The sequence below is a fragment of the Callorhinus ursinus genome, unplaced genomic scaffold, assembly GCF_003265705.2.
Source record: "Callorhinus ursinus isolate GAN/ISIS: 27379988/994484 unplaced genomic scaffold, GSC_fseal_2.0 scaffold1, whole genome shotgun sequence".
Classification (NCBI taxonomy): domain Eukaryota; kingdom Metazoa; phylum Chordata; class Mammalia; order Carnivora; family Otariidae; genus Callorhinus; species Callorhinus ursinus.
In genome coordinates this window covers 50,596,095-50,624,071 of record NW_027397063.1, presented here as the reverse complement: position 1 = coordinate 50,624,071, position 27,977 = coordinate 50,596,095, and the positions used below count along the sequence as shown (strand labels likewise).

At 37.0% G+C, this 27,977-nt stretch overlaps 1 protein-coding gene and 1 non-coding gene across 3 annotated transcripts; both read left to right on the top strand.

The window, feature by feature from the left end:
- Positions 1 to 3: 3 nt before the first annotated feature.
- NAA50 (N-alpha-acetyltransferase 50, NatE catalytic subunit) lies at positions 4 to 27,936 on the top strand. Of its 2 annotated transcripts, none has more exons than XM_025874484.2 (5): positions 4 to 326; positions 22,735 to 22,868; positions 23,290 to 23,409; positions 23,840 to 23,906; positions 24,924 to 27,936. In XM_025874484.2, the coding sequence occupies exons 1-5, from the start codon at positions 319 to 321 to the stop codon at positions 25,099 to 25,101; spliced, it is 507 nt and encodes a 168-aa protein (XP_025730269.1). In that variant the 5' UTR covers positions 4 to 318; the 3' UTR covers positions 25,102 to 27,936. The 2 variants fall into 2 exon arrangements, with proteins under 2 accessions (XP_025730269.1, XP_025730267.1); XM_025874482.2 differs by having other exon boundaries at positions 6 to 326; positions 22,732 to 22,868.
- On the top strand, positions 16,241 to 16,343 carry LOC112834564 (U6 spliceosomal RNA). Its single transcript, XR_003210947.1, has one exon. It is a non-coding gene; the product is annotated as a U6 spliceosomal RNA (small nuclear RNA).
- Positions 27,937 to 27,977: the final 41 nt, after the last annotated feature.

Genomic DNA, 27,977 nt, shown 5'->3' with positions numbered 1-27,977 from the left:
CAGAGGGGGCGGGGTGAAAGGTCACAGCGCGGCGGCGGGTCTGGCTGGCGGCTGCGGCGGGCGGGAGTGGATTGCCCGGTGTGCACGTGTGGAGAAGCGGCGGCACAGCGCGGCGGCGGGAGACACCCCCGCCCCTTTCGGAGACGCAGGACTGCGCTTGACTCTCGCGGCCTCCGTCACCCGCTCAGCTCCCTGCCCTAGGCGGGGAGGCCGGCTTGTGGGGGTTGAGTGGCCCGAGCTGAGGGCGCGGAGAGCTCGGGGCGGCGACGACAACGGCGTTGATATCGGTGGTAACAACGGCCTCAGCAGGCGGGGAAGATGAAAGGGTGAGGAAGGGCAGCCGGGCAGTGCCGGGCCGGCGGGGAAGAGGGGCTGCGGGAGAGACTCCGGGCGAACACCCGGCGGAGGGAGATTTCTGGGCTTTTCTCTCTTCAACGGAGGGGGCGGATGCTCGGCGCGGGGCTGTTGGCGGGCTGAAGGGCCAGCAGAGGCAAGACCCGGGGAAGCCAGGATTTCGGCCCGGAGGACGAGTGTGGGTTGAACGGAGACTAGCAGCTGAGTGGGGCAACAGGGAAAAGCTCTTGTGAGGCGCCTTGGGTCTCCTACCCGGGAGCGGACGGCTGAGCCACCCCCGGCCCACCACTCCAACTGGAGTGGTCTGGTTGTCCTCTTCAGATCCATGCTCAACCCTAGGACCTGCGGTCTTTGACACCTTTCAGTGTTATTTACACTTGGGAGCTGTGCAGAACCTTCTGGAGGGAGAAAGAATTAGAATAAAGAGCACGGAGATGAGTATTAAGAGCTAGTGACTCAACTGGATTTGGGTTGGGTCAGAGCGAGTGGAGGAGGGGGAGAGAGCGTGAGCTCTGTAGTCTTGGGGTGCCAAAATGTTTAAGGAAGTATTGTTGATCAGTAGGTGGAGCTATTGCTCCAGTAGTTTGCTGTTGCCCCTGTGCTGTGGGGGTGGGGGGTCCTTGATTACTACTACGAAGCTTTTTTCAGGTGATTTGCAAAATTAATATTTTTTCAGTTTCCTTTTTGGATAAAATTAGGGATTATTTTGGTTCAACTACTTCCATTTGGATATCGCCTTACTATTAAATTATATACTATTAAAATATTAATTACATAACACGGTGTTTTAAAATATTTCCTAAATTAGCCGTTTTGGAGCTCTCCTTTTATCAATGTTAAAAGCTTTCTGAGATGGCTGAATTTTTTTCTATTATAGCAAGTCAGTTAAAGAATTGTAACTGTTGAGTTACTGAAGACTTTCAAACTGTTCAGCCTTTTGAGGATGAAATAAAAGTCAGTCTTCAAAATAATCTTATGCTGCCTAAAACAAGGCTCTCGGTGTGTATGTGATTGGAGTCGAAGAGGTCCAGGAAGGGTTAATTGGCCTTAGGTCTGTACATGATTCCTTTCTCTGATTTTGCTTTAAGTATTGGAAATTCATTCTAATGCTGAATTGTGTGTTTTACATTAAATTCAGAAATCGTGAAATTTTCATAGTACCTGCACTATATTAAACATCAAGTTCTGAAGTTCCAATCAGGATACTAATTGAGGTATGAGAAGTATTTGTAGCACTTAAATCATGATCTAGGAAGTTTAGCTATTTTATTTATGATCCAGTATAATTTAGTGAGATTTTTCTTTTCCCTTGAACATGGGTGCTTTCTTACTCGTTTATTCTTTTTTTTTTTTTTTTAAGGTTTTATTTATTTGATAGCACGAGCAGGGGGGAGAGGGAGAAACAGACTCCCTGCTGAGCAGGGAGCCCTGGGGGGCTGGATCCCAGGACCCTGGGACCATGACCCCAGACAAAGGCAGACGCTTAACGGACTGAGCCACCCAGGTGCCCCTCGTTTTTTATTCTTATCAGCACACAATACTTCTCATCTTGTTCTGTTAGAGTACTAAAAATGAGGCTGAATAGTTCCCGAGTTGAGACTGCATGGATTCATAAAGGAGGACTTCCAAGAAATTATTCTGGGTGTTTAGATCCAAAATCTTTGGTCTAGCTCAGTCTTGCCTAGGGTGTAATGTTCTTTCTAATACCTAACTTGGCAATAGAAATGGGGTCAAACAGTGGTATTATTCACAATCTACCTTTAGTTAATACACTCATGAGGCATTATCTTTTTACTTAAAATGGTGATTTATGTGCAACAATGGTGATTTATTATTCTGGGGATGGTGGCAAATCCCCAGAAACGAGTAACTGGCCAAATTTAGAGGAAATTTATAGTTACTGAATTTGTACCGCAAGCCAGCAACTATCCCCGAAATGAATAGTCTTTAAGTCTAGTTCCTATCACTTATGATTGGAAACTTAAAGTTGTGTTCCTCTTTTTTTTATGATTTATTTATTTATTTATTTATTTGACACAGAACGAGAGAGAGAGAGAGAGAGAGAGAGAGAAAGCACAAGCAGGGGGAGGGGCAGGCAGGCAGAGGGAGAAGCATGCTTCCTGCTGAGCAAGGAGCCAGATGTGGGGCTCAGTTCCAGGACCCTGGGATCATGACCTGAGCGGAAGGCAGCCGCTTAACTGATTGAGCCACCCAGGCACCCCTTAAGTTGTGTTCCTAATGGTAAACTTTTAAGATGATTTCACAGGAATAGTCCCTTTAACTTCCCATTTGAAGAACTACCAGGTAAGATGGGACTTCAAAACTTTTTCCATTTCTAAGTCTTATATTTAAGGCACAGAAAAAATGAAGGCAATAGACATTATTTAAGGTCCTTTAGTTCAAAGATTTGTGGAGATTCTAAGGTCCTTTAGTTCAAAGATTTGTATCACCATGCACAATGTGGTTAGCGTTATAGTCCTGACTCGATTTGGAAAGGCCTGTGAAAATGAAACCGTGGTCCTGATTATATATTTTTGTGTGAAATTTTATTTGCTAAGTGTTTTACTGTATATTGAGCTAACTGTATAAGTTGAATAGAGATACCTAAAATTAGAAACATGAAGATCTAACTATAAATCAATCTACTATTTAAATGTTTTATGTCGTTGCCTATATTGCCTATCATTTTCAAACTTTTAAAACTTACTTTATCTGATTTTCCTTCATATTTATACTTTGTTTTTGTTAGTAATAGCAGTAGGACATTCCATTGTGTTGGCATGTATTTGCCTTTCTTCCATAGTAAGTAAATTTCCAGTTTTTAATTACTGCATGTATTTATATGCATGGTCAAGAAACTTGAGGGTATATTATAAGATGTTATTTCCTGTGTACTGAAGCTGCTTGTTTTTATGGACCAGGGATGTTGTAGGTTGAATTTGTGGATGGTAAGCTGATAATTTTCATCTATTGTTCTTCTCTAGGGAAGGTGATACTCAAGCAAGAAGTCACAGCCATGATTGAGATGGCAATATAACTAGTCAGTATAATAGAGAGTAAAACTGAATCCATATACCTTTGAATTGTAGCAAAGAGGTATAAATTAGTTCTAACAAAAGTGTCTTTAGCGGTGCCTGAGTGGCTCAGTCTGTTGAGCTTCTGGCTCTGGTTCTCAGCTTGGGTTTTGATCTGGTTGGGAGTTCGGTACCATGTTGGGATCTACGCTGGGTGAGGAGCTTACTTAAAAAAAAAAAAAGGCCTTAACAAAATATGAATACATGCAAAGTAAAGATGGGGAAGTAGATAATAATATAATACAATATATAGAACAATGTAGTTCAAAATAGGAGATTCTGCAGTCAAAAGAATCTATGTTGAAATATGGTTACCTCTGACAGCATATGGACTCGGAAGGAGCACAAGAGAGTTTTCTGAAGTGCTAGAAATATTCTCTATCTTTACTTTGGATATTGATTGCATAGGTGTATACATATGTAATAAAGTCAAGGAGCTGTGAACAAGATTTGTGCTCTTTACCATACATATTCTATACTTCGGTAAAACAGGTGTTTTTTTTGTTTTTTAAGGTTGTATTGCTGTTTTTGTAGGGGGGACAGGCAGTGAGGCTGAAGGAGAATTCATGGACTTTTGTAAACCTCCAATTCATACTCCTCCTATGAAGCCAGTAATTTGTGGGATTTGGATTGAGATACTGTATTTTAAAATACTTTATAATATTCTCTTGCTTTGTTGAGACGAATTCGCATAAAATATAACCTACCTGTGCCACAATTTTTTAGAAAGTCAATATAATGGTGTAACCAACATAAGGGAGAAATAAAAGTAAACTATAATAAGATATTTATTTCAATATGTAAATGATCAGGTACAAATACACCATAAATCATAAGATCAGATGTTTGTATCTGTCTGTAAATAAAATCATTATATAATTTAGAAAGTAGATCTGGTACCAATACAGATGTGTGCATTGGTGACTAATGCTGTGTTGCCATCACTGTTGTGATTTTTTTCCAAAAAATGCGTACAACTGTTGGTAAAGTTCTGAACAAAGAAGAATCATGAATTTTGGGGTTGAAAAAGATTTTTAAAGGTTATCCATATAAAGCATTATCTTTCAAAGCCAGTGCTTTTGCCAGACCAAACTAATATCTACATTAAATTTCACTTTGCTTGGGGCGCCTGGGTGGCTCAGTTGTTAAGCATCTGCCTTCACCTCAGGTCATGATCCCAGAGTCCTGGGATCGAGCCCCGCATCGGGCTCCCTGCTCAGTGGGGGAAGCCTGCTTCTCCTCTCCCACTCCCCCTGCTTGTGTTCCCTCTCTCGCTTGTGTCTCTCTCTGTCAAATAAAATCTTAAAAAAAAAAAAAATTTCACTTTGCTTATGTTTTCCATTTTGGCCTGTGGAAATCCTTTTGACTTCTGATTTTCTCATACACATATTAGCTATGGCTTCCAGCTTTGTGCCATATGAAAAAGATACAACTTCTCAATTATTTAAATGGTTGTCCTTTTTTTTTTTTTCAAGGACAGCCTACAGAAACCATTAAAATACCAGGTGTAACCAATAGAAACTTCCCTTTCATCACAGAAATGAAAATTATGTATTATAGTTTAATAACTATAAAACTATCTAATTGTCCCATAGTGAACACTACTTTCTCTTGATTTGATCTGTTGCATCAGTTCCTATATACATTCATTGCCTAACTTATTGGAAAAATGTTAGTCCTGTCCTTTGCAATACAGTAATGACTAGCTACAGTAGGCTGTTGAGCAGTTGAAATGTGGCTTGTGTTACTGAGGAACTGAATTTTAATTAAAATTTTAATTTTAGAAACTGATACTCAAAGTCAGTTGTTGGACAATTTTCAAGTATGTTTAAACCTGGATAGGTGAATCTATAAAGTTTGTGAAATGTGAATATAGATCAATATTTCCAAGGAAAATTAGCATCTGAATTGAGACTTGCTGTGTAATACACGCTGGATTTTAAAAAGACTTGGTATGGGGGTGCCTGGCTGACTCAGAAGAGCACGTGACTCTTGATCTCGGGGTTGTGAGTTAAGCCCCATGTTGCATGTAGACATTACCAAAAATAAGTAAATAAACTTCAAAAAGACTTAGTATAAAAAAAGACTTTTTTGAAAAGTGAAATTAATTTTTATTTTGGTTGCATGTTGAAATGATTTCATGTGTTTCTTTTTGCCTTGTTAATATAGATACTAGAAATTCTGAAATTACTTATGTGACTCGAATTGTATTTTGGACAGTGCTGTGCTAGACCCTGAAAAAAAAAAGTTGGTGTAAACATCTCTTTCCTTAGGATCCAATTTTAGGTGGTGTTTCTAAATAGTAAATGTGCAGTTTGTGGGCCAGCAGATAGTGTGTGGCTGGTTATATACCTTTGTGATGAAGGATTCTGAGGCCACTCTTGGTTTTAGATTAAAATATTGTAATCCAGTCACCTTGTCTGCCATGATGGAGAAGGGATAATTGGAAGTATCCATTTGCCTCTCCTGAGCTAGCCTGACCTGTATTCTGCCTCTATCATTGCTGAAGCTGTTAATGGAAAACCTTGTTTTCCAAGTCCAGAGGCTTTTCTCAGTCCTCAATAGTGCTGCAGTGAATACTTGTTTATAAAACTACTTGACACACATCCTTATTTCTTTTGGATAATTCCCTAGAAGTGAATTTTTTGGATCAGAAGGTACTGGTATTTTTAAATCTCTGATATTTGTTGCCAGGTGACATCTAGAAAGATAGTAGCAATTCATTACTGCCAACAGTGTATGAGAGTGCCCTTTTCTTCTCCAAGGGCTGATGGGGAAGGGAAGGGACACTTGAAAAAACCTTAAGGAAATGAAGGAAGACATAATAGCCTAACTCTAGTTTTACTTTGCTGATTAGATGATGAATTGTATTTCCCCCCCCCCTTTTTTGTTACTGTTAATTTGATTACTTAGTGAAGTTGGACATTTCCCACTTTTACTGGCCATTTGTATATGTTTGTAACTTACCTGTTACTTGTGTAACTTACCAGTTTTTAATTTGGATATTGAGGTGTGTTTTAACTTCAAATTGCAAAACAACCAAATTTAATGTTCTTTAGAAAATGGGGTTGAGACGTTTGAATTAGTAAATATTGTCAGAGTGGTGCCAGTTTAGGACCCAGCTCATGAGAAAAAACTTTTTACAGATGGAACTTGTTATAAACTAGGTTAAGCAAGGAGAATTGTACTTAGGAGCATTTTAAAGATTTCTTATTTCTCTTTCCAGAAAACTGAAGTATATTTAAAGATATACTTGGATTACCTCCCTGCCTGTCCATGTAGATTATTATTCACAGCATAATTTATCTTTTTTTAAAGATCTTACATATTTATTTGAGAGAGAGAGAGCATGCACACAAGTTGGGGGAAGGACAGAGGGGGAGGGAGAGGGGCAAGCAGAAGCAGGGCTCAAACTCAGCACCCTGATGTGATCATGACCCCAGCTGAAGTCAAGAGTCGGACACTTAACAGACTGAGCCACCCAGACTCCCCAGCATAATTTATCTTCCTGAAGGAGACTCACTTTAACACAAAAAGCATTGAATAAAAGCAGCCACAAATTTGTAGTTCAGGGTGCCACTAATAATAGTTAGCAGTAGGGTCACTAATAGTTTTGTTTTTTTTACCTCTGGGCCTTGGTTTCTTTAGAAAGAACAGCTTAAACCTGAACAGGAACAGCCAAAAGTTGAAATTCATGTGCCTGTTTTAATCTGTTGATAGTATTTAATCAATCAGTATTTAATCTGCTGATAGCTTTGATGAGTTCTCAGATTGCCAAACAAAAAAAAAAGTGATGTCATTGGTTATTAATATCTACCATGACTGCTGTGGCATGTGGGTCACATGTTTGCCATCCCTTGTCTCTTATTAGCTCTAACTTTTTATGATACCAAGAAACAAAACTTTGGAATCATATTTGAACTGTTCTCTTTTATGCTGCTTTCTTGATTTTGCTTTTGTGTCTGCCTTTTGAGACCTGCTCTCCCATCCTTCCTGCCTCATGGCCCTTTTACTTTTTATAGCTACCTAGTACATCTCCTCCAGGCAATAAATTCTCACTTAAACCTTACTATAGCTCTAGGAGAGCATCCATAATCTACTAATGTATCTATAGGTTTAATATCTTTAGTCTACTAATGAAGTAACATCGTACAGAGGTGAACCAAGAAGGAAAGAAAGTTTGGTGGGTTCTGGAATTTTTGAAATTTTATATGGCCAAAAAACAAGGTGGGAGAGAGAGAGAAGGCTAGACCAGGCCACAGCTAGGTGAAAAGGACTTTTTATGCAGTGCTATTCAAATTTCATTTGATAGGTTATGTGCAGCTTTTGAAAGATCTTAAGCATTAGAAGTAAAGTGATCAGATTTGTGTTTTCCAAAGATTATTCTCACTGCATTGTGATGGCTTTGTCTACTTGACTCTATTATTTTTCCCCTTCATTAGGCTATTAGAATTTGTGTTAAAATGATGGTCTGAAGCATACTGCTTAGAGAAGGGGTATAGGAACAGATTATGAAGATATTTGGGGAGCAGAATTAACAGGGATTAAAATGGGATCTAAGAGTACATATAAAACTAGATTTTTATATTGGACGGGTGATGGGACTATTCATAAAAATAGAGGATAGAGGTAGCTGTTCTAACTTCCTGTGGAGGATGGTGAGTTCATTTTTCAATGTGTTGAGTGTGAGATTCCTGTAGAGATAACTAGTAAGCAGTTGGAAAATATGTGCTTGGATTCAGAGACTTGGAAGTAAAAGCAACATTTAGGTGGTAGTAAGGGAAAGGCCATAGCTGGGAAGGAGCTCTAATTGAACATATGGATGGCCGTGGAAAATTTTTTTCAAAGAATTACTTGATTATTTTTAGATTATAACCTTAAGTAGATTATATCTGGTGTGTGTTTAGCACTTGTACACAAGCAAATAATTGCTGAGATTTTTGCACACCTGATACTTGCACTCATACAGCTTGCAGAACTAATCTACCCATCATCACTTTTTTGATACCTGCTAAATCTCTACAACAGTGATAGTCACACAGGGTCACATCTCCCATCCCTGGTTAACTGGTAATGTCTGGAGGCATTTTGGGTTGTCACAGTGGGATCGGGCATTTAGTGGGTAGAGGCTAGAGATGATCCTAAATATCCTACGGTGCTCCAGAAAGCCCTTCACAAAGAATTATCCAGCCCAGAATATCAGGAGTACTAGGATTGAGAAACCCTAAAATCTAGACAAGATGAGAGACAGCCCATCAGTTAAATTAAGGGCCTAGAGATTCTTGAACTTATTGGAAAGTAATTCATCAGTTTCTTGAAATATTTGAGGTCCTGCCCTAAGTCTTGTAGTTCAGTAGAAGAGATAAGATATAAAAATAAATGCTTACAACAGCACAGAGGTGCTGTGCCTTGGAAGGGTACAAACAGTATAATATAGTTCAGATGAGGTGGAAATCTCAGCAGGATGACAGTTTAAGGCCTCATGAGCAATTAGTATTTAAGCTGTGCTTTGATAAATTCTCAGTGGACTTAACTTTTAAGTTGAAGGAATTTATACTTTAGAAGAATCACTCTTTCATGTAATTTACTTGAAGGCAAGAGTTTAGAACCAGATTACTGCTAGCTAAGAAAAAATTACCTGCCCTAAGCCCCTTGAAATTTTTTATGAAAGGGACCATGGACATACTTAGATCCTTGCTAAAATACTTTTTTTTTTTTTTAAGTTTTATACAAATCACCTTTATCATTAGTACACCTTATATAAATGTTCCCGGTTTTGTATTTCTCTCTCTCAATAACCTTGAGTAAAGATGACTCCTTTGAGGGGAGTCCTGTGTATGGCTGATCTTGAACTGTAATGGAAATTTGTAGACATAGGCCTGGTTCTGGCTTTATTGAGAAATGGCTGCATAACCATAGGTACATCTGTCTGGGTTTCAGCTCTATCATCTGAAAAGAAGAGGAATGGACCCAGTGGCTTCTAAGGTTCCTTCCAGATAAACAGTCTGCACAAGAAGTAACCAAGCAGTTAAAATTTTGTGAAAAGGTGTACTTAATACTCACAGAAAATATAAATGGTTAGACTTTAAACTTTATACAGTATTTCATTTTCTCTTTTTGCAGTATAACTTCAGACTTTGTAGAGAAAGACATACTTTTGTGTAGTCATACCTCCATCTTGTGGCCCTTCAGAATATTGCCACTAAATTTTGTTTTTATAATTTTGGGCATAATTGACATTACCTTTAATAGCTAAAAACATTTGAGTGCTTATTATCTGATGTTGCTGTGTTAAATACTTAATATGTGTTATCATTGTATCACAGTGCTTGTTTTAAGCCACAGGTAAAGGTTTTCTACCATATTCTAAGCACGAAGATGGTATGAGATTTGACTAACAGATTAATCTTGTGGTGCTGATATAAATAACTAATGGGCTGTATAAAGTAAGGGGCAAGTAGCCGTGTTCAGATCTAAGAACTTGGGTATACGTGGGCACTTTTGCTATATCAGTTTTCCCGTTTTAGATCCTTATTCTAAAGTCTTTGGTATGAAGAAACATACCAAAGTTTGTTATAGATTGGAAAAACAAGAAAAAAATGACATGTCATATGAATTTACTTGAGCCAAGAGAATAGTTTCTTTAATTACTACTGTATTCAGTTTTTTATAGTTAGGGTTGTAAACTGGTGCCAAGATAAGATAAGTGAGTACAAAAAAAGAGTTGAAATGTAGGCTTTATGTAAAAGCTTCTGATTTAAATATTAGCAACCAACTTAAATTAAAAACAAGAAACTGTTGCGTCTAATATATGTAGCAGATTTGACTTTTAGTCCAGGAATTTGGGGCTTATCTACAGAGTAGAGGTCCTAAATTGATCAATTAAGATAGTTTATGTTGTTAAATTACACTGAAATGTGGGGCGCCCTCAAGGCTCAGTCATTTAAGCATCTGACTCTTGATTTCGGTTCAGGTCATGACCTCAGGGTTGTGAGCTCAAGCCCCACGTAGGACTCTGCTCAGCGTGGAGTCTGCCTGGGATTCTCTCTCTCCCCCTGCTTGTGCATGTTCTCTTTCTCTAAATAAGTAAGTAAATCTTTAAAAAAGAATAAATTACATTGAAATTTTAATCTGAAGTAAGTAAACAGTGTAGTGATTAATAACCAGGTTTCAAGAGTCAGGCTGATTTGAATTTGAGACTAGCTCTCAATACTAGCTATGTCACAAACATTAAAGCTATAGCATAATATACCGTGTCACTTACATAGGGAAAATGATTTAACATTTTATATGAAATCCTCTTCTCTATGCCCATCCTTAGCCTCTCTTTCCCTTACCAGAATTCTTGGAGATGGAAGTTTAATATATGCAGTGGGAAGTTTATTAATTTAGGTGGATGCCAAACTTGTGTGGTTAACTTAAGAAGCCTTAATTATTAAAGATTCCACAGTGGGATGTGGAAATCTGAGTTTTTAACTGGTAAAGTGATTCTGGTGTATAGGCAGGTTTGGAATCCATTCTTGGATTTTGTGACACTGCTTCTCTATAGACTTTTTCCCTAGTCTCTTGAAAATTGTTTCTTGGACTTCTTTGTGGGCTCCTGTTTGTTTACCCCTAAAATTCAGGTGTTTCTTTTAGTAGTTGTGTTTTAGATGTTCTAATACACTATGATTTTCTTGGTAATGTGATCTATTCACATAATCAAAGGAAATATATTATGCAGTATTTGTATTTCAGGAAATAACTCTCAAAGTGATGGGTTGCAAAAGGGAATTCTTTTGAGTTAAATTAATGTAAACTCTGGATGCATTCCCCCTACTATCTAATTGTTTTTATCTACTTAATGCCAACATTGCTTCCAGTCACATTAGGTAGCATTTAAACTACATTATATAAATAATTTTTTATTTTTATTTTTGTTTATTTTTTTAAAGATTTATTTATTTGAGAGAGCGAGAATGAGAGAGAGAGAGAGAGTGTACATGAGAGGAGGGAGGGCCAGAGGGAGAAGCAGGCTCCTCACCGAGCAGGGAGCCTGATGCGGGACTTGATCCCGGAACTCCGGGATCATGACCTGAGCCGAAGGCAGTTGCTTAACCAAAGTTTGTTATAGATTGGAAAAACAAGAAAAAAATGACATGTCATATGAATTTACTTAACTGAACATATGAATTAACCAACTGAGCCACCCAGGCACCCTAATAATTTTTTTTTTAATGATCATTTTACCTAAAACGTGTTTGACAGTAGTTTTAATGGAAAAAAGTGTCAGGATATGTGGCCATTTATACCAAAGGCAAAGACTATGTAACAGGCTATCCTGAGATTGATGAATTTAGAGGAGGAGGTCTGTACCAGAACGGAAGGCTCACTCTTATCCAGCTCTTATTCAATTTCTTTTCTGCAACTGAAGGCTTGGTACAGCTGGAAATTGAGGGGTTGTGGTTTGTTAAAGGTTTGAAATTCTTGCCTTTTACTGTTTTTTCAAATGGTCAAGAATAAGTCAGGCATCAAGTGCTTTCTACCATGAGTTTTGGTATCAAAAATAGCATGTCTTTGTTCTTTTTTAGTCAAAGTTGCTATAAAACTTAACATAAATGCAAAGTGCTACAGCTTTGTAGTTCCTTATGTAAATAAGTAATGTATGTTTATTTTTTGTTATGGAAATTTTCAAACACCTATAAAAGTAAATAGTGCATTGAGCCCTCAATGCATTCAATTCCATTAGGTAGTATTAATTCTCATATTCTTTTGTCTTTGCCTGATCAATACTTTCCCATTTTTCCTTTTTTTGCTGGAGTACTTCAAAGGAAATTCTTGAAGTACTATCTCATTCTATCTGTAAATAATACAGTATGAGTCTTTATCATGGAGACTTTAAAAAAAAAAGTAACTATAATACTGTTACACCTAATATCTTATGATCTGATGCCCAGTCTGTATTTGCTTTTTCTTATTTGTCTTATGTCTTTTTCAAGTTAAAATCCAGAAAGGTCCTCCACACATTTTAAGTGGCTGAAATGTCTCATCACCTCTTAATCTGACAGTTTCTCCTTTTAAAAAAAAAAAAAAAAACTTACTTTTTTTTTTTTTTTTATTTTATTAGAGAGATAGGGGGGGGGGGGGAAGAATGGGCGGGGGGGGGGGGCAGAAGGAGAGGGATAAGCAGGCTCCCCATTGAGCAGGGAGCCTGAAGCAGGGCTCAATCCTAGGACTCCAGGATCATGACCTGAGGCGAAGGCAGACGCTTAACTGAGCCACACAGGCATCCCAACAAACTTACTTTAGAACAGTTTTATAGTTTTTAGATTTAATTTGTGAAGATGGTACAGAGAATTCCAGTTTCTGCTATTAGTAATAGTTTACATTAGTATGGTACACTGTTAGAATGAAAAAGCAAGCCAAAAATTGGGTGAAAATAGTTGCAAATTATATATCTGATAAAGAATTTGTATCCAGAATATATAAAGAACTCCTTACGACTCAGAATAAGCACTCCAATATAAAAATGGGAATTCTTATTACTGTAAAAATTTTTGGTTTATTCTCAGGCCTAGACCATGGGCAAAAAAACAGGCATTTTATCAAAGAAGATGGACAATTGGCTAATAACCATCCAGAAGGATGCTCGGCATTATTAGTCATTAGAGAAGTGCACATCTAATGAGATTATCACTTCATACCGCTAAAATGGCATAAATAGAAAGACAATAAAAAGTGTTGGTGAGGGGTGCCTGGTGCCTCAGTCTGGTTAAGCATCCAACTCTTGGTTTTGGCTCAGGTCATGATCTCAGGGTCTTGGGATTGAGCCCCACAGTGGTCTCCTCGCTCAGCAGGGAGTCTGCTTGAGATTCTCTCTCCCTCTGCCGCTCCCCCTGCTCTCTCATGCACACAGTTTCTCAAATAAATAAATAAATCTTTAAAAAAAAAAGTGTTGGTGAGGATGTAGAAAAACTAGAACCCTAATGCACTGTTGGTAGGAATGCAAATGGTTCAGCCACTTTGGACGGTTTAGCAATGTACTAGTTTTCCATTACTGGTATAACAAAATAATACAAAGTTAATTGCTTAAAAACAAATTATTACCTTAGTTCTTATGATCAAAAATCTGAAATAGGTTTTACTGAGTTAAAATCAAGGTGTTGGTAGGTATAGTGATTTTAAATAGTACCTACCCCCCCAAGAAAAATTCATGTCTACTTGGAACTTCAGCACATGACCTTATTTAGAAATAGGGTCTTTTCAGGGCACCTGGGTGGCTCAGTCAGTTAAGTGGCTCAGGTCATGATCCAAGGGTCCTGGGATCGAGCCATGCATTGGGCTTCCTGCTCAGTGGGGAGTCTACTTCTCCCTCTCCTTCTGCCCCTCCTCTCTCTCCTTTTCATGCTCTCTCTCTCAAATAAATAAAATCTTGAAAGAAAGAAAGAAATAGGGTCTTTGCAGATGTAATTAAGATGGTCATGCTAGGGGCACCTGGGTGGCTCAGTCATTGGGCGTCTGCCTTCAGCTCAGGTCGTGATCGCAGGGTCCTGGGATCGAGCCCCGCATCGGGCTCTCCGCTCTGTGGGAAGCCTGCTTCTCCCTCTCCCACTCCCCCTGCTTGTGTTCCCTCTCTCGCTCTATGTCTCTCTCTGTCAAATAAATAAATAACATCTTTAAAAAAAAAAAATGCTCGATCAGAGGGCTTTAAATCCAATAACTAATGTCTTTATAGGAAGAGGAAAGGGGGTACACACATCAGAACGCTAAGTGAAGATGGAGGCAGACATTAGACTTGTTATTGCCTCAAGCCAAGAAATATCTGAGGCCACCAGGAGCTGGCAGAGGCAAGGAAGGATTCTACTCCAGATTCAGAGAGCATGGCCCTGCTGACCTGATTTTGAACTTCCAGCCTCCAGAGAATAAATTTCTCTTTTAAGCCACTCAGTGGTAATTCCTTAAAGCAGCACTAGGAAACTAATACAACAAGATTATGTTTCTTCTAGAGGTTCTAGATGAGAATTGTTTCCTTGCCTTTTCAGCTTCTCTAAGGCCACATGTATTCCTTGTTTCGTAGTCCTTAACCTTAATCTTCAAAGCTTGCAGCGTAGCATCTTAAATCTCTCGTTTCTGCTTCTTTTGTCCTATTCTCTTCTCTGATCCTTAAGGACCTCTTTGATTACATTGGGCCCACCCAGATAGTCCTGGTTAATCTTCCCATCTCAAGATCTTAATCATATCTTGCAAAGTGCATTTTCCATGTAAAATAATGTATTAAAGATTCTTGGGATTGGAACATGGACATCCTTTGGGGCCATTATTCTACCTACGAAAGGTGGTTTCTTTAAAACGCATATTTGCCACAACCCAGCACTCCCACTCCTAGGTATCTACCAGGGAAAACTAAAGCTTACATCCACACACAGACTTATATGCAATATTCATAACATTATTTATAATGGCCACGAATATAATACTGTCAAAATGCCCGTCAGATGGTGAGTGGATAAATAAAATGTGGTATATCCTTACAGTGGAATATTGTTCAACTGCTGACACATTACATCATGGATGAACCTCAGAAACATCATGCTGCATGAAAGAAGTGTAGTAGTACAAAAGATCACATTTATTCTATGTATATGAAATGTCCAGAAAAAGCAGATATGTAGAAAGTAGATTTAGTGGCTGACTTTGGGTAGGAAAAGGTATTTACTTTAGATTTGCACAAGGGATTTTTGGGGTATGATGTGAATGTTCTAAGGCTGAATTGAGGTGATGGTTGTACAACTCTGTAAATAGTCTAAAAGTCATTGAATTATACATTTAAATGAATTTTACGGTGTATAATTATACCATAAGGCTAAGAGAAAAATAAATGAAATGTAAAAAGTGGGAAGGGGCCTCAGATTATTTGCAATATACTAGCTTACAAAGGACATGTATCCATAATACACTTACAACCCAGTTAGAGAACCCAGTTTGTTTTAAATGGGCAAAATATTTGAATAGCCCTTTTACCAAAGAAGTTATATGAAGGCAGAGAAATAAAGGAAAGCATGCTCAACATCATTTATTTAGGAATGTGCAAATTAAAACCACAATGAATTGTCATTACACGCCTGTTAGAATGGCATAAATTTTTAAAGGTTGACAGTGCCAAATGCTGAATGCAAAACAACTGGAACTCTCATATATTTATGGCCCAGCATTACTTCTTTTAAGAGAAATTTTAAACACATTCACACAAGAACCTGTAGAGAAATGTGTATGTAGACCCAAATGCCTTTCAACAAAAGGATAAACTGTGGTATATCCATACTATGGAATACTACTCGGCAATAACAAGGAAAGAACTGTTGATACAACAGTGTGGTAAATCTCAAAGGCATTATGTTGAATGAAGGAAGCCAAGCAAATGGCTATGTATTATGTGATTCCATTTATGTGACATTCTTGAAAAAGCAAAGATACGGGGAACAGAAAACATTAATGGTTGCCTGGGAGTGGTGTTAGAGTTGAAACTCTATGGAGGGTCATGAGGGAGATTTTTGGGGTGATGGAACCATTCTGTATCTTGATCTAAATCTTGATAGTTATCGTTACACGTTTGTCAAAACTCAGAACTATACACTAAGAAAAGTGTATTTAATTTTATGTAAACTTTTAAACATTTTTTTAAAAGCTAAGAATGAAAATTGATCCCCCAGAAAAGGCTTGGAAAATAAAGGAACAACTAAGAGTACATATAGAAAATTTGAAAGCTGGTGGACTTGAATAGACTATATCAATAATTATATTAAGTCTGGACAGACCAAATGCTCCAGTTGTCAGTGCTTGCTTTGGCAGCATATATACTAAAATTGGAATGACACAGAGAAGATTAGCATGACTCAATGTGATGACAATTTTCCCCCTTACTCTATCATGCTATTTTATTTTTTTATTTTTATTTTGAAGATTTCACTCATTCACTCATTCATTTAAGATAGAGAGCCCGTGTGCCTCTGGAGGGTCAGAGGGGATGGGGGGTTAGGGCTAAGGAGACTGCACTGAGCACGAGTCCAAAAGCAGGACTCATCCCACGACTCTGAGATCCTGACCTGAGCCAAAACCAAATCAAGAGTCATTCACTCAACTGACTGAGCCACCCAGGCGCCCCTCGTGGTATTTTAATAAAGAAAAGTAATACCTGCACATTGCATACTATTTAGAATAAAGAATTGTGTAATTTAAAAAATACGTTGTCAGATTAGAGGAACAGGACTTAAGTATATGCTGTTTACAAAAGACACTTTAAATTACAAGGACATAGAAGAGTTGAAAGTAATAGATGGTAAAAGATACATGTGCAGCATTGAGTAGAAAAAAACGGTATGTATTGAACAAAGTAGATTTTGAGACGGAATATTACAGCAAAAAGGACATTTCAAAAGGATAAAAGGACCAATTCATCAACTTATAACAGTCCCAAATAGTTACGCTCTTAATATAACTTGGAAATACCTGAAGCAAACATTGACAAAACTGAAGAGTAAGAAGGAACACTTCCAAACTTTGTTCAAGGCCAAACATAATCCTGATTGATAAGAAAGCCTGTCAGGAATATTACAAAGAAAAACAGATTTCTCAGAATAATCTTTCTTGAGGTATCATTTTAAATAAAGGAGGTAAGAGAGTAACTTGCAGTCAAGGATGGGGAGGCTATCAACAGAGAAAGCTGCAGGTGAAGCAGATTTGGGGGAAGGGGATCGGAGATCTAGTTTTGGGTATGTTTAATTTGAATTGTCTACTACATATGCTTTGGAGTTTAGGAGTGATGTCTAAGCTAGAGACAGATTTTGAAGATGGCAGCATTAAAGTGGTAAGATTATCTTGAGGTCAACCACGAGAATAAGTGTAGCTAGAGAAGACAGCCAAGTACCATCTTTATGTGCAAGCCCCTCATAAAATTGGTGTTCTTCCGCTCCAATCTCAGCTTCCACATTTACACAAAGTACACTTTTTTTTTTTTTGTAGTTTTATGGTTTTATTAACACGAATGCAATGTGCGTATAAGCTGTCTACATTTTCTTCAGTGCAGCCTGGCATTGGGATTGGTAGCTCTGATGGCCAGCTGACTGCTCTTTCCACAATGGCTTTGTGGTTCTTTGTGGGGGAGACATTATGAACAGTCTCTGCACAGCAGAGAGCCTTCTTCTCCCTGCTTGTGCTCTGTCAAATAAATAAAATCTTAAAAAAAAAAATTTCATTTCTTGCCTTCCCACAAAACAAACTCTTAGTCACCCTTCACATCTGTTCCCAGGAGCACTTTCACTCTAGTATTATTTTTGTACTTTGTGTGCATGTGCTCTTACTAAGACATTGTATTTTATATGTGTTATGTATAATATATGTATATACACATGTGAATATGTGTAATAAATATACACACTCAGACACTGTATTTCCTAGTAGGTATAAACTCCTTTGCCTTCCAGGTGTTAGCAAATAGGTGTTCAAATATTTATTGAAATACCTGATTTATGCTTTGAATAGGCAACTATTATGTTCATAAGAACTTTAGAAAATTATAGATTCACAGAACTCTTGGACACTCTGTTTAATTTTCTAATGGAGATTTTGGAATTCCTAGGGGTTTTTTTGGAATTCCTTTTTTTTTTTAATTAATTTATTTATTTGACAGAGAGAGAGAGAGCGAGAGCAGGAACACAAGCAGGGGGAGTGGGAGAGGGAGAAGCAGGCTTCCCACGGAGCAGGGAGCCTGGCGCAGGACTCGATCCCAGGACCCTGGGATCATGACCTGAGCCAAAGGCAGACGCTTAACGACTGAGCCACCCAGGCGCCCTGGAATTCCTTTTGACTTACTTTAAAAGTTCTTTTAACTTTTAAAAGCTTGTTGGTTGTTTACAATCATGTTCTCATTTTCTTGACATTTCTATATAGCACTCTGTTTATACCTTTGATACTACATGTTCTTTGCTAAATTATATTTACAAGTTGCTATTACTCTGATATATTTAGAATATCCACATTTTAAAATAATTCAGAGCTAAGTGATCAAGATCACAGAAATATTCCATTTCAATCAGACATATCATGTTTGTGAAAGTTAAACTGTATTTAAGGTAAATTTTGTTGACAAAGTTATGTTTAATAGAGATTTCTTAAACAGCTACCGAAGAATATTCATAGTATCCCAATTCTGTTTTGAAATATGTATGTGTGTGTGTATATATATATATATATATATATATATATATGCATAGAAAAATATAGGAAGACTATATACATCAAACTTATTTCTGGTAATAGTCTTGTAGAATATTTTCACTTCCTAAGTCATTTCTATGGTGATGGGCTTTTTTTCAAATCAAGACATGTATTTTTTTTTTAATTGAGCAGGGAAAGATTAAGCTGCCTATTCCCTAATGATGTAATGCAATGTTCTGTATTTAGGCTTGATCTACCTACTCTAATGGAAACTTTTAGTAGTTAATTTTTATTAGATTTAATCTAGCACATTGAGCCATAACCACCTTTTCCTTCTGTATGAAGTTAAGAAATACCTGGTTATTATCCTTTTAAAAATTATAAAGATACTTGAAGCCTGGCAATTACCTAGAAATCATTTTTTTAAGTGTTTATTTATTTTTAAGTAATCTCTGCACCCAGTGTGGGGCTCAAACTCAAGATAAAGAGTTGCATGCTCTTCCAGCTGAGCCAGCGAGGTGCCACACCTGGAAATCATTCTTTAAACCTTTTAAAAACTCATGTTCTTTCACTTAAAATTTAGAAGCTTGACTTCCTAGGTTAAGTTTTTCTTTATTGTTGTTTATGATTAGATTTCATAATGTAGTTTTTCAATGACTTAAAATACAGCATCTTGACTCTTTTTTAATTGCAGTGGATAATTTTTAAATACTGTGCTCTAAATATCAATAAATGCCATATATTTAAAATATGTTACTGTACCAAATTTGAAATGCTGTACTCAGTTAAAGAGTAGCATTATGCTAAGTGAAATAAACCAGACAAAGACAAACACTGCATGGTATCACTTATATGTGAAATCTAAAAATAAAAAAGTCAAACTCATAGAAAGAGTAGATAAGTGGTTGCCAGGGTGCAGGGAATAGGGAGAAGTTGGTAAAAAGGTACAAATTTTCAGCTGTAAAATGAATAAGGTCTGAGGATCTAATGCATATAATTGAAAATTGCTGAGAGAGTAGAACATAAGTGTTCTTACAAAAAAATCGAGGTGATATATTAATTAAATGGTAGAAATCCTTTTTCTAAAGAAAAGAACACGGTGTAGGGCGCCTGGGTGGCTCAGTTGGTTAAGCGACTGCCTTCGGCCCAGGTCATGATCCTGGAGTCCTGGGATCGAGTTCCGCATCGGGCTCCCTGCTCAGCAGAGAGCCTGATTCTCCCTCTGACCCTCTTCCCTCTTGTGCTCTCTATCTCTCATTCTCTCTCTCTCTCTCTCAAATAAATTAAAATCTTAAAAAAAAAAAAAAAGAACACAGTGTAGGTGAGATGTGATCCCTGTACTTTTTTTTTGTTTTCAAGATTTATTTATTTCAGAGGGGTGGAGGGGCCAAAGGAAAGGGAGAGACTCTTTAGGTAGACTGCGCTGAGCAGAGAGCTTGACGCAGGACTTGATCTCATGACCCTGAAATATCGACCTGACAGAAACCAAGAGTCAGACACTTAACCACGCTTAACCAACTCTGCCACCCAGGCACCCCATGTTCCCTGTATTTTACAGTATAACTGTATCTGCTAATAAAAGGTCTGTGAGTGGTAGATGGTGGGTAAATGAGCCTAAGTAGGTATTAATCAGAAAAAAGTTTTGGGTAAAATGTTATTTACTTCAGCCTTAAAGAAGAGAAAGCCAGGGTCTGCTTTAATAAATAGAGGAGTTGTTCTGTGAATGAGATAAAACCTAGTTAAAGCGGACCTGAATCTCACAAAAAGAACTCATTTTAGTTGTGAAATACTTAGGACAGGCTGTATTTACCCATATTTACTTAATGTGTCTGGAAATTGGAAGAAAATATAACAAATCTCTATTTTTTACAATGATGTTTGCATCTTAAGAATTTGTGTGGCTACTAAGAAACTGTGCTCAGATTTTAAGAAAATATACAAGATATGCAAGGGTGGTTGGTCACAGTAAGTAGTAAAAAACAGCATAAAAATAAAATAATTGAGGGAGGTAGGCTAAAGTTCCAAATGAGCATTATGGTCTATATTCTATTTTCTAATAATCTAAATTATAACATTTCAGAGAATATTTTTTTTAATTACCCACCATTCTTATTATTATTTTAAAGATTGTATATTTAAGTAATCTCCTCACCCAACAATGGGCTCAAACTTAAAACCCTGAGATTAAGAATCTCATGTTCTACTGAACTGAGCCAGCCAGGTGCTAACCACAATTCTGATCACACATTTTTTATATATGGTTTACAGCATTTTTTCTGTATATTAAGAAAAGCTATTTTATATATTTATGTATTACATATGTATATTGAGAATGTGTTTCCCCCCCACGCACACAAACAATGTATCAGTGTTTCTGTGCTAATAATATAAATGTGTCATGCATGCTTTATTTAACCAGTTCCCTATTGGGGACACTTAGGTTTTTCCTTTTTACCATTATAAAAGTGTGATGATTAACATTCTCATTAGTCATTTCTCCAACAGGGTTGTTTTGTTTTGTTTTGTTTTGTTTTGTTTTGTTTTGTTTTGTTTTTAAGATCTTACTTATTTGGGGCTCCTGGGTGGCTCAGTCGTTAAGCGTCTGCCTTTGGCTCAGGTCATGATCCCACAGTCCTGGGATGGAGCCCCACATTGGGCTCTCTGCTCAGCAGGAAGCCTGCTTCTCCCTCTCCCATTCCCCCTGCTTGTGTTCCCTCTCTCGCTGTGTCTCTGTCAAATAAATAAAATCTTTAAAAAAAAAATCTTACTTATATTTGCAGAGAGAGAGCACAAGCAGGGGGAGTGGCAGCAGAGCAGGCAGAGGGAGAAGCAGACTCCCTGCTGAGCAAGGAGCCCGATGTGGGACTGAAGCCCGATGTGGGACTTGATCCCAGGAGCCTGGGATCAGGACCTGAGCCAAAGGCAGATGCTTAACCAGCTGAGCCCCCCAGGAGTCCCTCCAACAGAGTTTTCAAAACCTATATGCATATGATGTAAATGATTAATTAGGGTGTGTTGTTTGCATTTCCCTGCTATTGACTAATGCCATTGTTATCTGGAACTAGCACCTAGCACCCAGTGAGTAGGACCCCCATTTTCTAAGTACTTGGATGGCATCAGGTTATTTTATTTTTCAACTCATTTTTATTTTGATTTGATCTTTAAAGGATTTTGTCATCTACTGTTGTGATTTTTAAGAAGACCAATAATGTATGTAAGCAACTCTACTAGTGATAGTGCTAGTGGTATTCAGATTTGTCCTTCAGCTTATGGTAGTGATATTGACTTGAGCTATTAAAAAATCCTTTTGTTGACTGCCTAGAGGCAACACAGCTTTGTTACTGTGAGTCTGAATCTTTTTAGCCTTAAATTCCTTTTCCCATGGAACCGATTGTTTTGATTACATATGTTATTTTAGAAGTACTACTGTTGGGTTCTTGATAAGTAGTTTTCAGACACCCTTCCCAGGTGGATTCCTTTGTTTCATTTCCAGAGATTCTGCCTCTGAAAGTAGGGTGAGGTCCAGGAATCTGGATTTCGAATACCACCCCATATGACTGTTGTGGGTTGTTCCTAGCTCAGTTAATAGAATATACATAACTTTTGCCTATTTGGATTATTTTTTCAGAGTAAATTTCTAGAGTAGGATTACTTCCATAAAGGAGATGGACCTTCAGGCTTTTTGATAGGTAGTACTAGATTGTCTTCCAGAGATAGTGTCTGTTTACATTTTTGCCATTCCCATTTGCCACCCCTTTGCCAACATTTGGTATCATCAGTCCTTTTGATCAGTAACAGATGTCTAAATTTTTCTGAACTGTAAATTACAAGAAATTTTTGGCATTTATATAGAATATTAGTCTGCCCTTCTTAGTAATTGTCGTTTACTGTATTTATCTCTAAATATATACAGTTGTATGAAAGCTACAGATTGAATCTGGAATGGCTGGCAGAATCTTCTTATAAATGGTAGTCTTTCTAGGAGTATAAAGTCACTATGAAAGGTTAGATTTATCAGTCATGTAAGAAAGACTTGGTACTCTTCTAAATATGTTCATCTTAACAAATGAAGCTGATTATATTTTATTGAGTACATTTTGGTTTGTTCCAGTAGCCGGATCGAGCTGGGAGATGTGACACCACACAATATTAAACAGTTGAAGAGATTAAACCAGGTCATCTTTCCAGTCAGCTACAATGACAAGTTCTACAAGGATGTGCTGGAGGTTGGCGAGCTAGCAAAACTTGGTATAATAATGGTTTTTCTTCCCCCCCTTCATTTGTTTGTTGGTGTTCTTGACCCTAGTTTTTGATATTAGAGCAGAGTTAACTAATTTAATCCCCTTGTTTTACAAGTGAGGAAACGGGGGTGATTCAGGTTCTGAGAAAAATCTCGGAAAAACCAAGACAGTATTTGAATTTTAAAAGGAAATGCTAAATATCTTCTCTAATTCAGTGTGTGCCTATGTTTTCACATATTTGTATTTACTCTAGAAGAGATTTAAATCCCTAAAAAGAAGTAGGAAATTTTTGAAGCTATTGATATTCATAGTAGCTGATAAAATGTATTGCCAATAGCAATAATTTAGTTCTTACAGAGGGGGAGGAAGATTGAATAAAATGTGTTATTCTGTCTTTGAGCTTTATATTTTTATATTTTCCATGGCAGCCTATTTCAATGATATTGCAGTAGGTGCAGTATGCTGTAGGGTGGATCATTCACAGAATCAGAAGAGACTTTACATCATGACACTAGGATGTCTGGCACCATACCGAAGGCTAGGAATAGGTAAAATTATTTGTGTTTTTTTATTTGTTTAAAGAAGCATAAATACATCGTTACTGTTTCTGACCTAGTGAGTCAAACCATTTCTTTTGGGAATATTGGGAAAGAGTTACTGAATTATATAAGGTGGAAAATAACTTTATTAACATATTTCAACTGGAAACCCTATGTAGATTTGTTATCAATGTCCCTTTTGCTTTTTCTGTTCCTTTTACATGGAAGGGCTTATATATAAAGGTTGCTTTTCTGCTACGAGTTTTAAACTTATGTAGATAATATAGGGAAAGAACAAAATTTTCAAAAATCAGGTTGTCTTGTGTTTACCTCAAATTCTAGTTTGAGTAGGATGCAATAAGTTAAGATGGCAGTTAGATGTGTAGTGTAAAGATTGATTTTTATGAAATTACTTATTTGTTCTTTGTCTTGTTAATAGGAACTAAAATGTTAAATCATGTCTTAAACATCTGTGAAAAAGATGGCACTTTTGACAACATCTATCTGTAAGTGAAATGATATTTAATGTACTTATCTAAAGAATTTAATAGATTGGCTATAGAAATCTTTACTAGGAACTTTAAAATCTGGTTACTTACTTCATTGTCTTTTGGAAAAACCATGGAAGTAGTGGTTATGAAGTTTTGTTTTGTTTCAATAATAAATAAGGAATCTGAGATAAAACATTCTCATTTTGCTTTATTATGTTGGGGTGGGAGCTCCAAAGTCACAGAGATTAAACCAAGATTAAAACTCAAGTCTTCAGAATTGAAGAATTCATAACATTAATACTACTTTTCTCATGCTCTCTGTTCTCTGGGTTTTGTTTAAGGTTCTCAGTGATATGTTCATTAGTAGTAGAGTTTAATAATCAAAATCAGAGAGTACTAGCTGATATTAATATAGTATTAATATTCTAGATTTCAGATTAAGAGCCAAGGTTAGATCGCAACTATGGATTTTTTATAATATGGGAGATTATTCTCATTTTAACATTGGCAGTGGGAGAGATTAAATTATATAATGCTATTTTGAAGAGTAATTGAGAAAGCTCAGATTATTTATTTCAAAATATAGCATGTTTTTTATAAATCAGATATATTCAGGCATTTAGACCCCAGTTATGTTATTTTTCTTTTTTCTTTTTCTTTTTTTTTTCCTGCATGTGTTAATATGGCTTTGAATCATTCCTGTGGTTATTTACCCATTTTTAATGACTGGAATCTTTTCTCCCCTTGCAGTGAAAAATATTATGCTAGCAAGGGTACTTTGCCCTTTGTTGATTGTAAGAGTAAACACTATTTCTCAGCCTCCTAACCTCAGCCAGCTGTCTTACAAATGTAATAGTTAGGTTTTTCTGAGAGGAATACCTAATCTTTGTTGATTGTTAGTAATTATGAGGAGAATCTAACAATTGTGTGCAGTATTCCAGCTCTGACCACTTTGAAACTATTTGTGGAGAATACACAAAAGCTAATGAAATCTTTTTTTTTTTTTTTTCCTGATACTCTCCTGTGTCTCAGGCATGTCCAGATCAGCAATGAGTCGGCAATTGACTTCTACAGGAAGTTTGGCTTTGAGATTATTGAGACAAAGAAGAACTACTATAAGAGGATAGAGCCAGCAGATGCTCATGTGTTGCAGAAAAACCTCAAAGTCCCTTCTGGCCAGAATGCAGATGTGCAAAAGACAGACAACTGAACAAATTAGAAATGAACTTTCTTGCACTTGCTTGTCGCCAAATAAAAGAGAGGCCCATTGATTTTCCCCCCTCTTTCTTTTCCCCCTCCCTTCTTGTTCTTGTTTGTCCTCCTTTCTTTCTTTTTCTTTCCTCTAAAAAAGGTTTAATACTTCCAAGGACTTTAAAATTAATCATGTTTGGATTGTTTTAGTTCTCTTATTTTTGTGAGGTGGTTTGATTGTAGGAAGGAGGAGGTATAGGTCTGTTTGGTTTCACAGTTAAGATATATATGGTCCCAAAAATTTGGGTGTCAGTGTCAGTTTTTTTTTTAACGTCCTGCTTTCACATTGAAGGGCAGAGCCTACAAAATGTTGTATATATCAAAAGACAAAAAGAAACAGCAGCAATATCTTGTTCTCTAATTCAAAGACAAGTGTAGTGTGTTTGTGGTACTTTGGGTTTTTCAAGACTGTGGGATACTAATCCCTAGACATTGCCTTCACTCCACCTTTTGTCCTTCTGAGTGTTGTCTCAGGAGCTGGACCATTGTTATCCTTGTAAGAAGTACTAAGCTTATTTTGTTTTTTTAAGCAGTTATTTCTTTCTTCCTTGCTGAGGGTGGGTGGGACAGTTTGGGTAGGTAGTGTTTTACTTTGGTCTCAGTATTTGAGTTAAACTGCTTCTTGCTAATGAGTGGACTGGTTGTTAGCAGGTTTATTTTTCCTGCTGTTGATTGTTATTAGTGGCATTAACTTTTAGAGTGTGGCTGGTGAGATTAATTTTTTTTAATATCCCAGCTAGAGATAATGGCCTTTAACTGACCTAAAGAGGTTTGTTGTGATTTACTTTTTTTTTCCTGTCCTTTTTCTTCAGTAAACCCACAATAGTTAGTCTAACCTTAAAAATGGGAGTTGATGTCCTTATAGGTCAATACCCCTAAAGATAAACCTGAAGCAGGTATTGTCTCTTGGACATACTAAAAAACACCTGAAAGGAAGCTTAGGTGGACTCGTGGCACAATAAATGCATTTAATGTCAGCTAATGTAGACTGTCAAAAGCGTGGCCACGGAGCGTTTGATTATATAAGGAAGAATATCTAGACAGTATTTTTGAGAATAACATAGCTGTGCTACTGCTTATCTGTTGGAGAACATCCCAGATTTGCTTATTTTCTGTGCCTGTGATAATGAGCTTAAGGATTTGGGGGAGGGGGAATTGTTAAACATATTGCTTCCATATTTGGAAAAGTAGAAGTTCAGAAGTGTTAATAACGTAAACGTCACTGTGACCTCCTCTACTGATGGGACTGGTTTATGCCAGATCATTTTCTGGCACATAGGGAGTGGCTTGGACGGGTTGATAACTTTTTGTAAGATAGGAGACTTCTGAAATTTTCATGTTTTCCTCCATAGCCCCTTATCCAATATTTAAAATTTTCTAGATTGCCAATACTAGTGGCCCATGAAGTGTTCTCATTAGACTTTAAAACAATGCACGGGGCTTGAATTTTCTTGTCATTTGACTTTAAAAGGAAGTTTGATTCATAATATTTATCCTCATGTAAATTCTGGTAATAGAAATCTCATCTCTCCAAATACGTTAAATGACAAAATTATTTTACACAATGTTTATGCACATTTTATAATCTTTTTTGAGAATGTGAAAGTACAAAGTACAGTAGACTTCAGCGGTCTTAATTGAGTGCCAAGAGTAATACAGGAAAAGGAAGATAGTTGAATGAGTTTATAGGATTTGAATCTTAAGATAGTAAAAATGTAGAAAGACCATGCTGGTTTCTTGGGTATCAGTTTCTTCAGCAGTCCAAATATAAGCTTAGAAAAAAAGTTAGCATTAAGCACCTTTACCTTCATGGATAAGCTTCAGCTTGCTCTTGCCAAGAGAAGAGTGCTTGAGTTACAGAAGGCATACTTAGTTTGAAGAATTCAGCCTTTTTGTAAACTTCCAGGTATCAGAATAGATTTTGATATATAAATGAGTTTTCTGAGATGACACTGCCTCTATTTCTATAACCATTTCACCAGGACTATCTAATCAGTCCTATGAATGTATCCCTAAATGTGGTTATTGAAAACTGAATAGCTGCCTCATGACAATTAAGTACATGTTATTTAAGGAGGGGAAAAAAATTAAATTTTGAATTGAGTATGTAGGCTCCCTATCGTTATAGTTTCTTTTTCCACAGTAGACAATGACTTTACCTAAACTGTATGTTTGAAAAGGTTTGTCGTACATCAGACTTGTTTGGAAAGGGTTAATTGTCCTACATCAAACTTGTATTAAGTAATTCCATCCATTTAAGGAAGAGGAGGATGTAGAAGCTGGGCACTAGTTCACATGCCTGTGAGTCAGTAAAGACTCAATGTCCCATGTTGAGTTGGTTATTTTGGAACATAAAAATTGTTGAGGTAAGTAAAACAATTAACTGGAAGTTCAGAGGATATATCCATCGTATTTTTTAGGACAGATAGTTTTTACTATGGGACAAATAGGTAAAAATTATCCTTATGGTAATTACATTTAGGTTCTAAAGAAAAGAATCTCCAGAGAAATCTATGCAATATATAATTTGTCCAGACTAGTTTTCATTTGGGGAAAGAAGTTCTAAAATATCCCCAAAGCAGTTTACTCATCAATTGAAAGTCCTCCAAAAATAGAACTATTGGGAAACCGTGGTTTGTGGGGTGGAAAAGAAAAGCTCCCTCAGTTTTTTGGAGGGAATAACTTTAAAAATACTTAAATGGCTAAGTTTACTTGGTGCGGTTAAAAATTAAACTTGTTGATTTTAACATTGCTGTTACATCTGAAATAAACTTATGTGATGTTCTGGTAGTAATCTATGATGTCTGGTAAATGTCAAAGAAAACCCTGCAGTGT

Coding starts and splice junctions, on each gene's coding strand:
- NAA50 (XM_025874482.2), top strand. Junction 22,869..23,289: donor TGGCGAGCTAGCAAAACTTG/GTATAATAATGG, acceptor TTTCCATGGCAG/CCTATTTCAATGATATTGCA. Junction 23,907..24,923: donor ACTTTTGACAACATCTATCT/GTAAGTGAAATG, acceptor CCTGTGTCTCAG/GCATGTCCAGATCAGCAATG.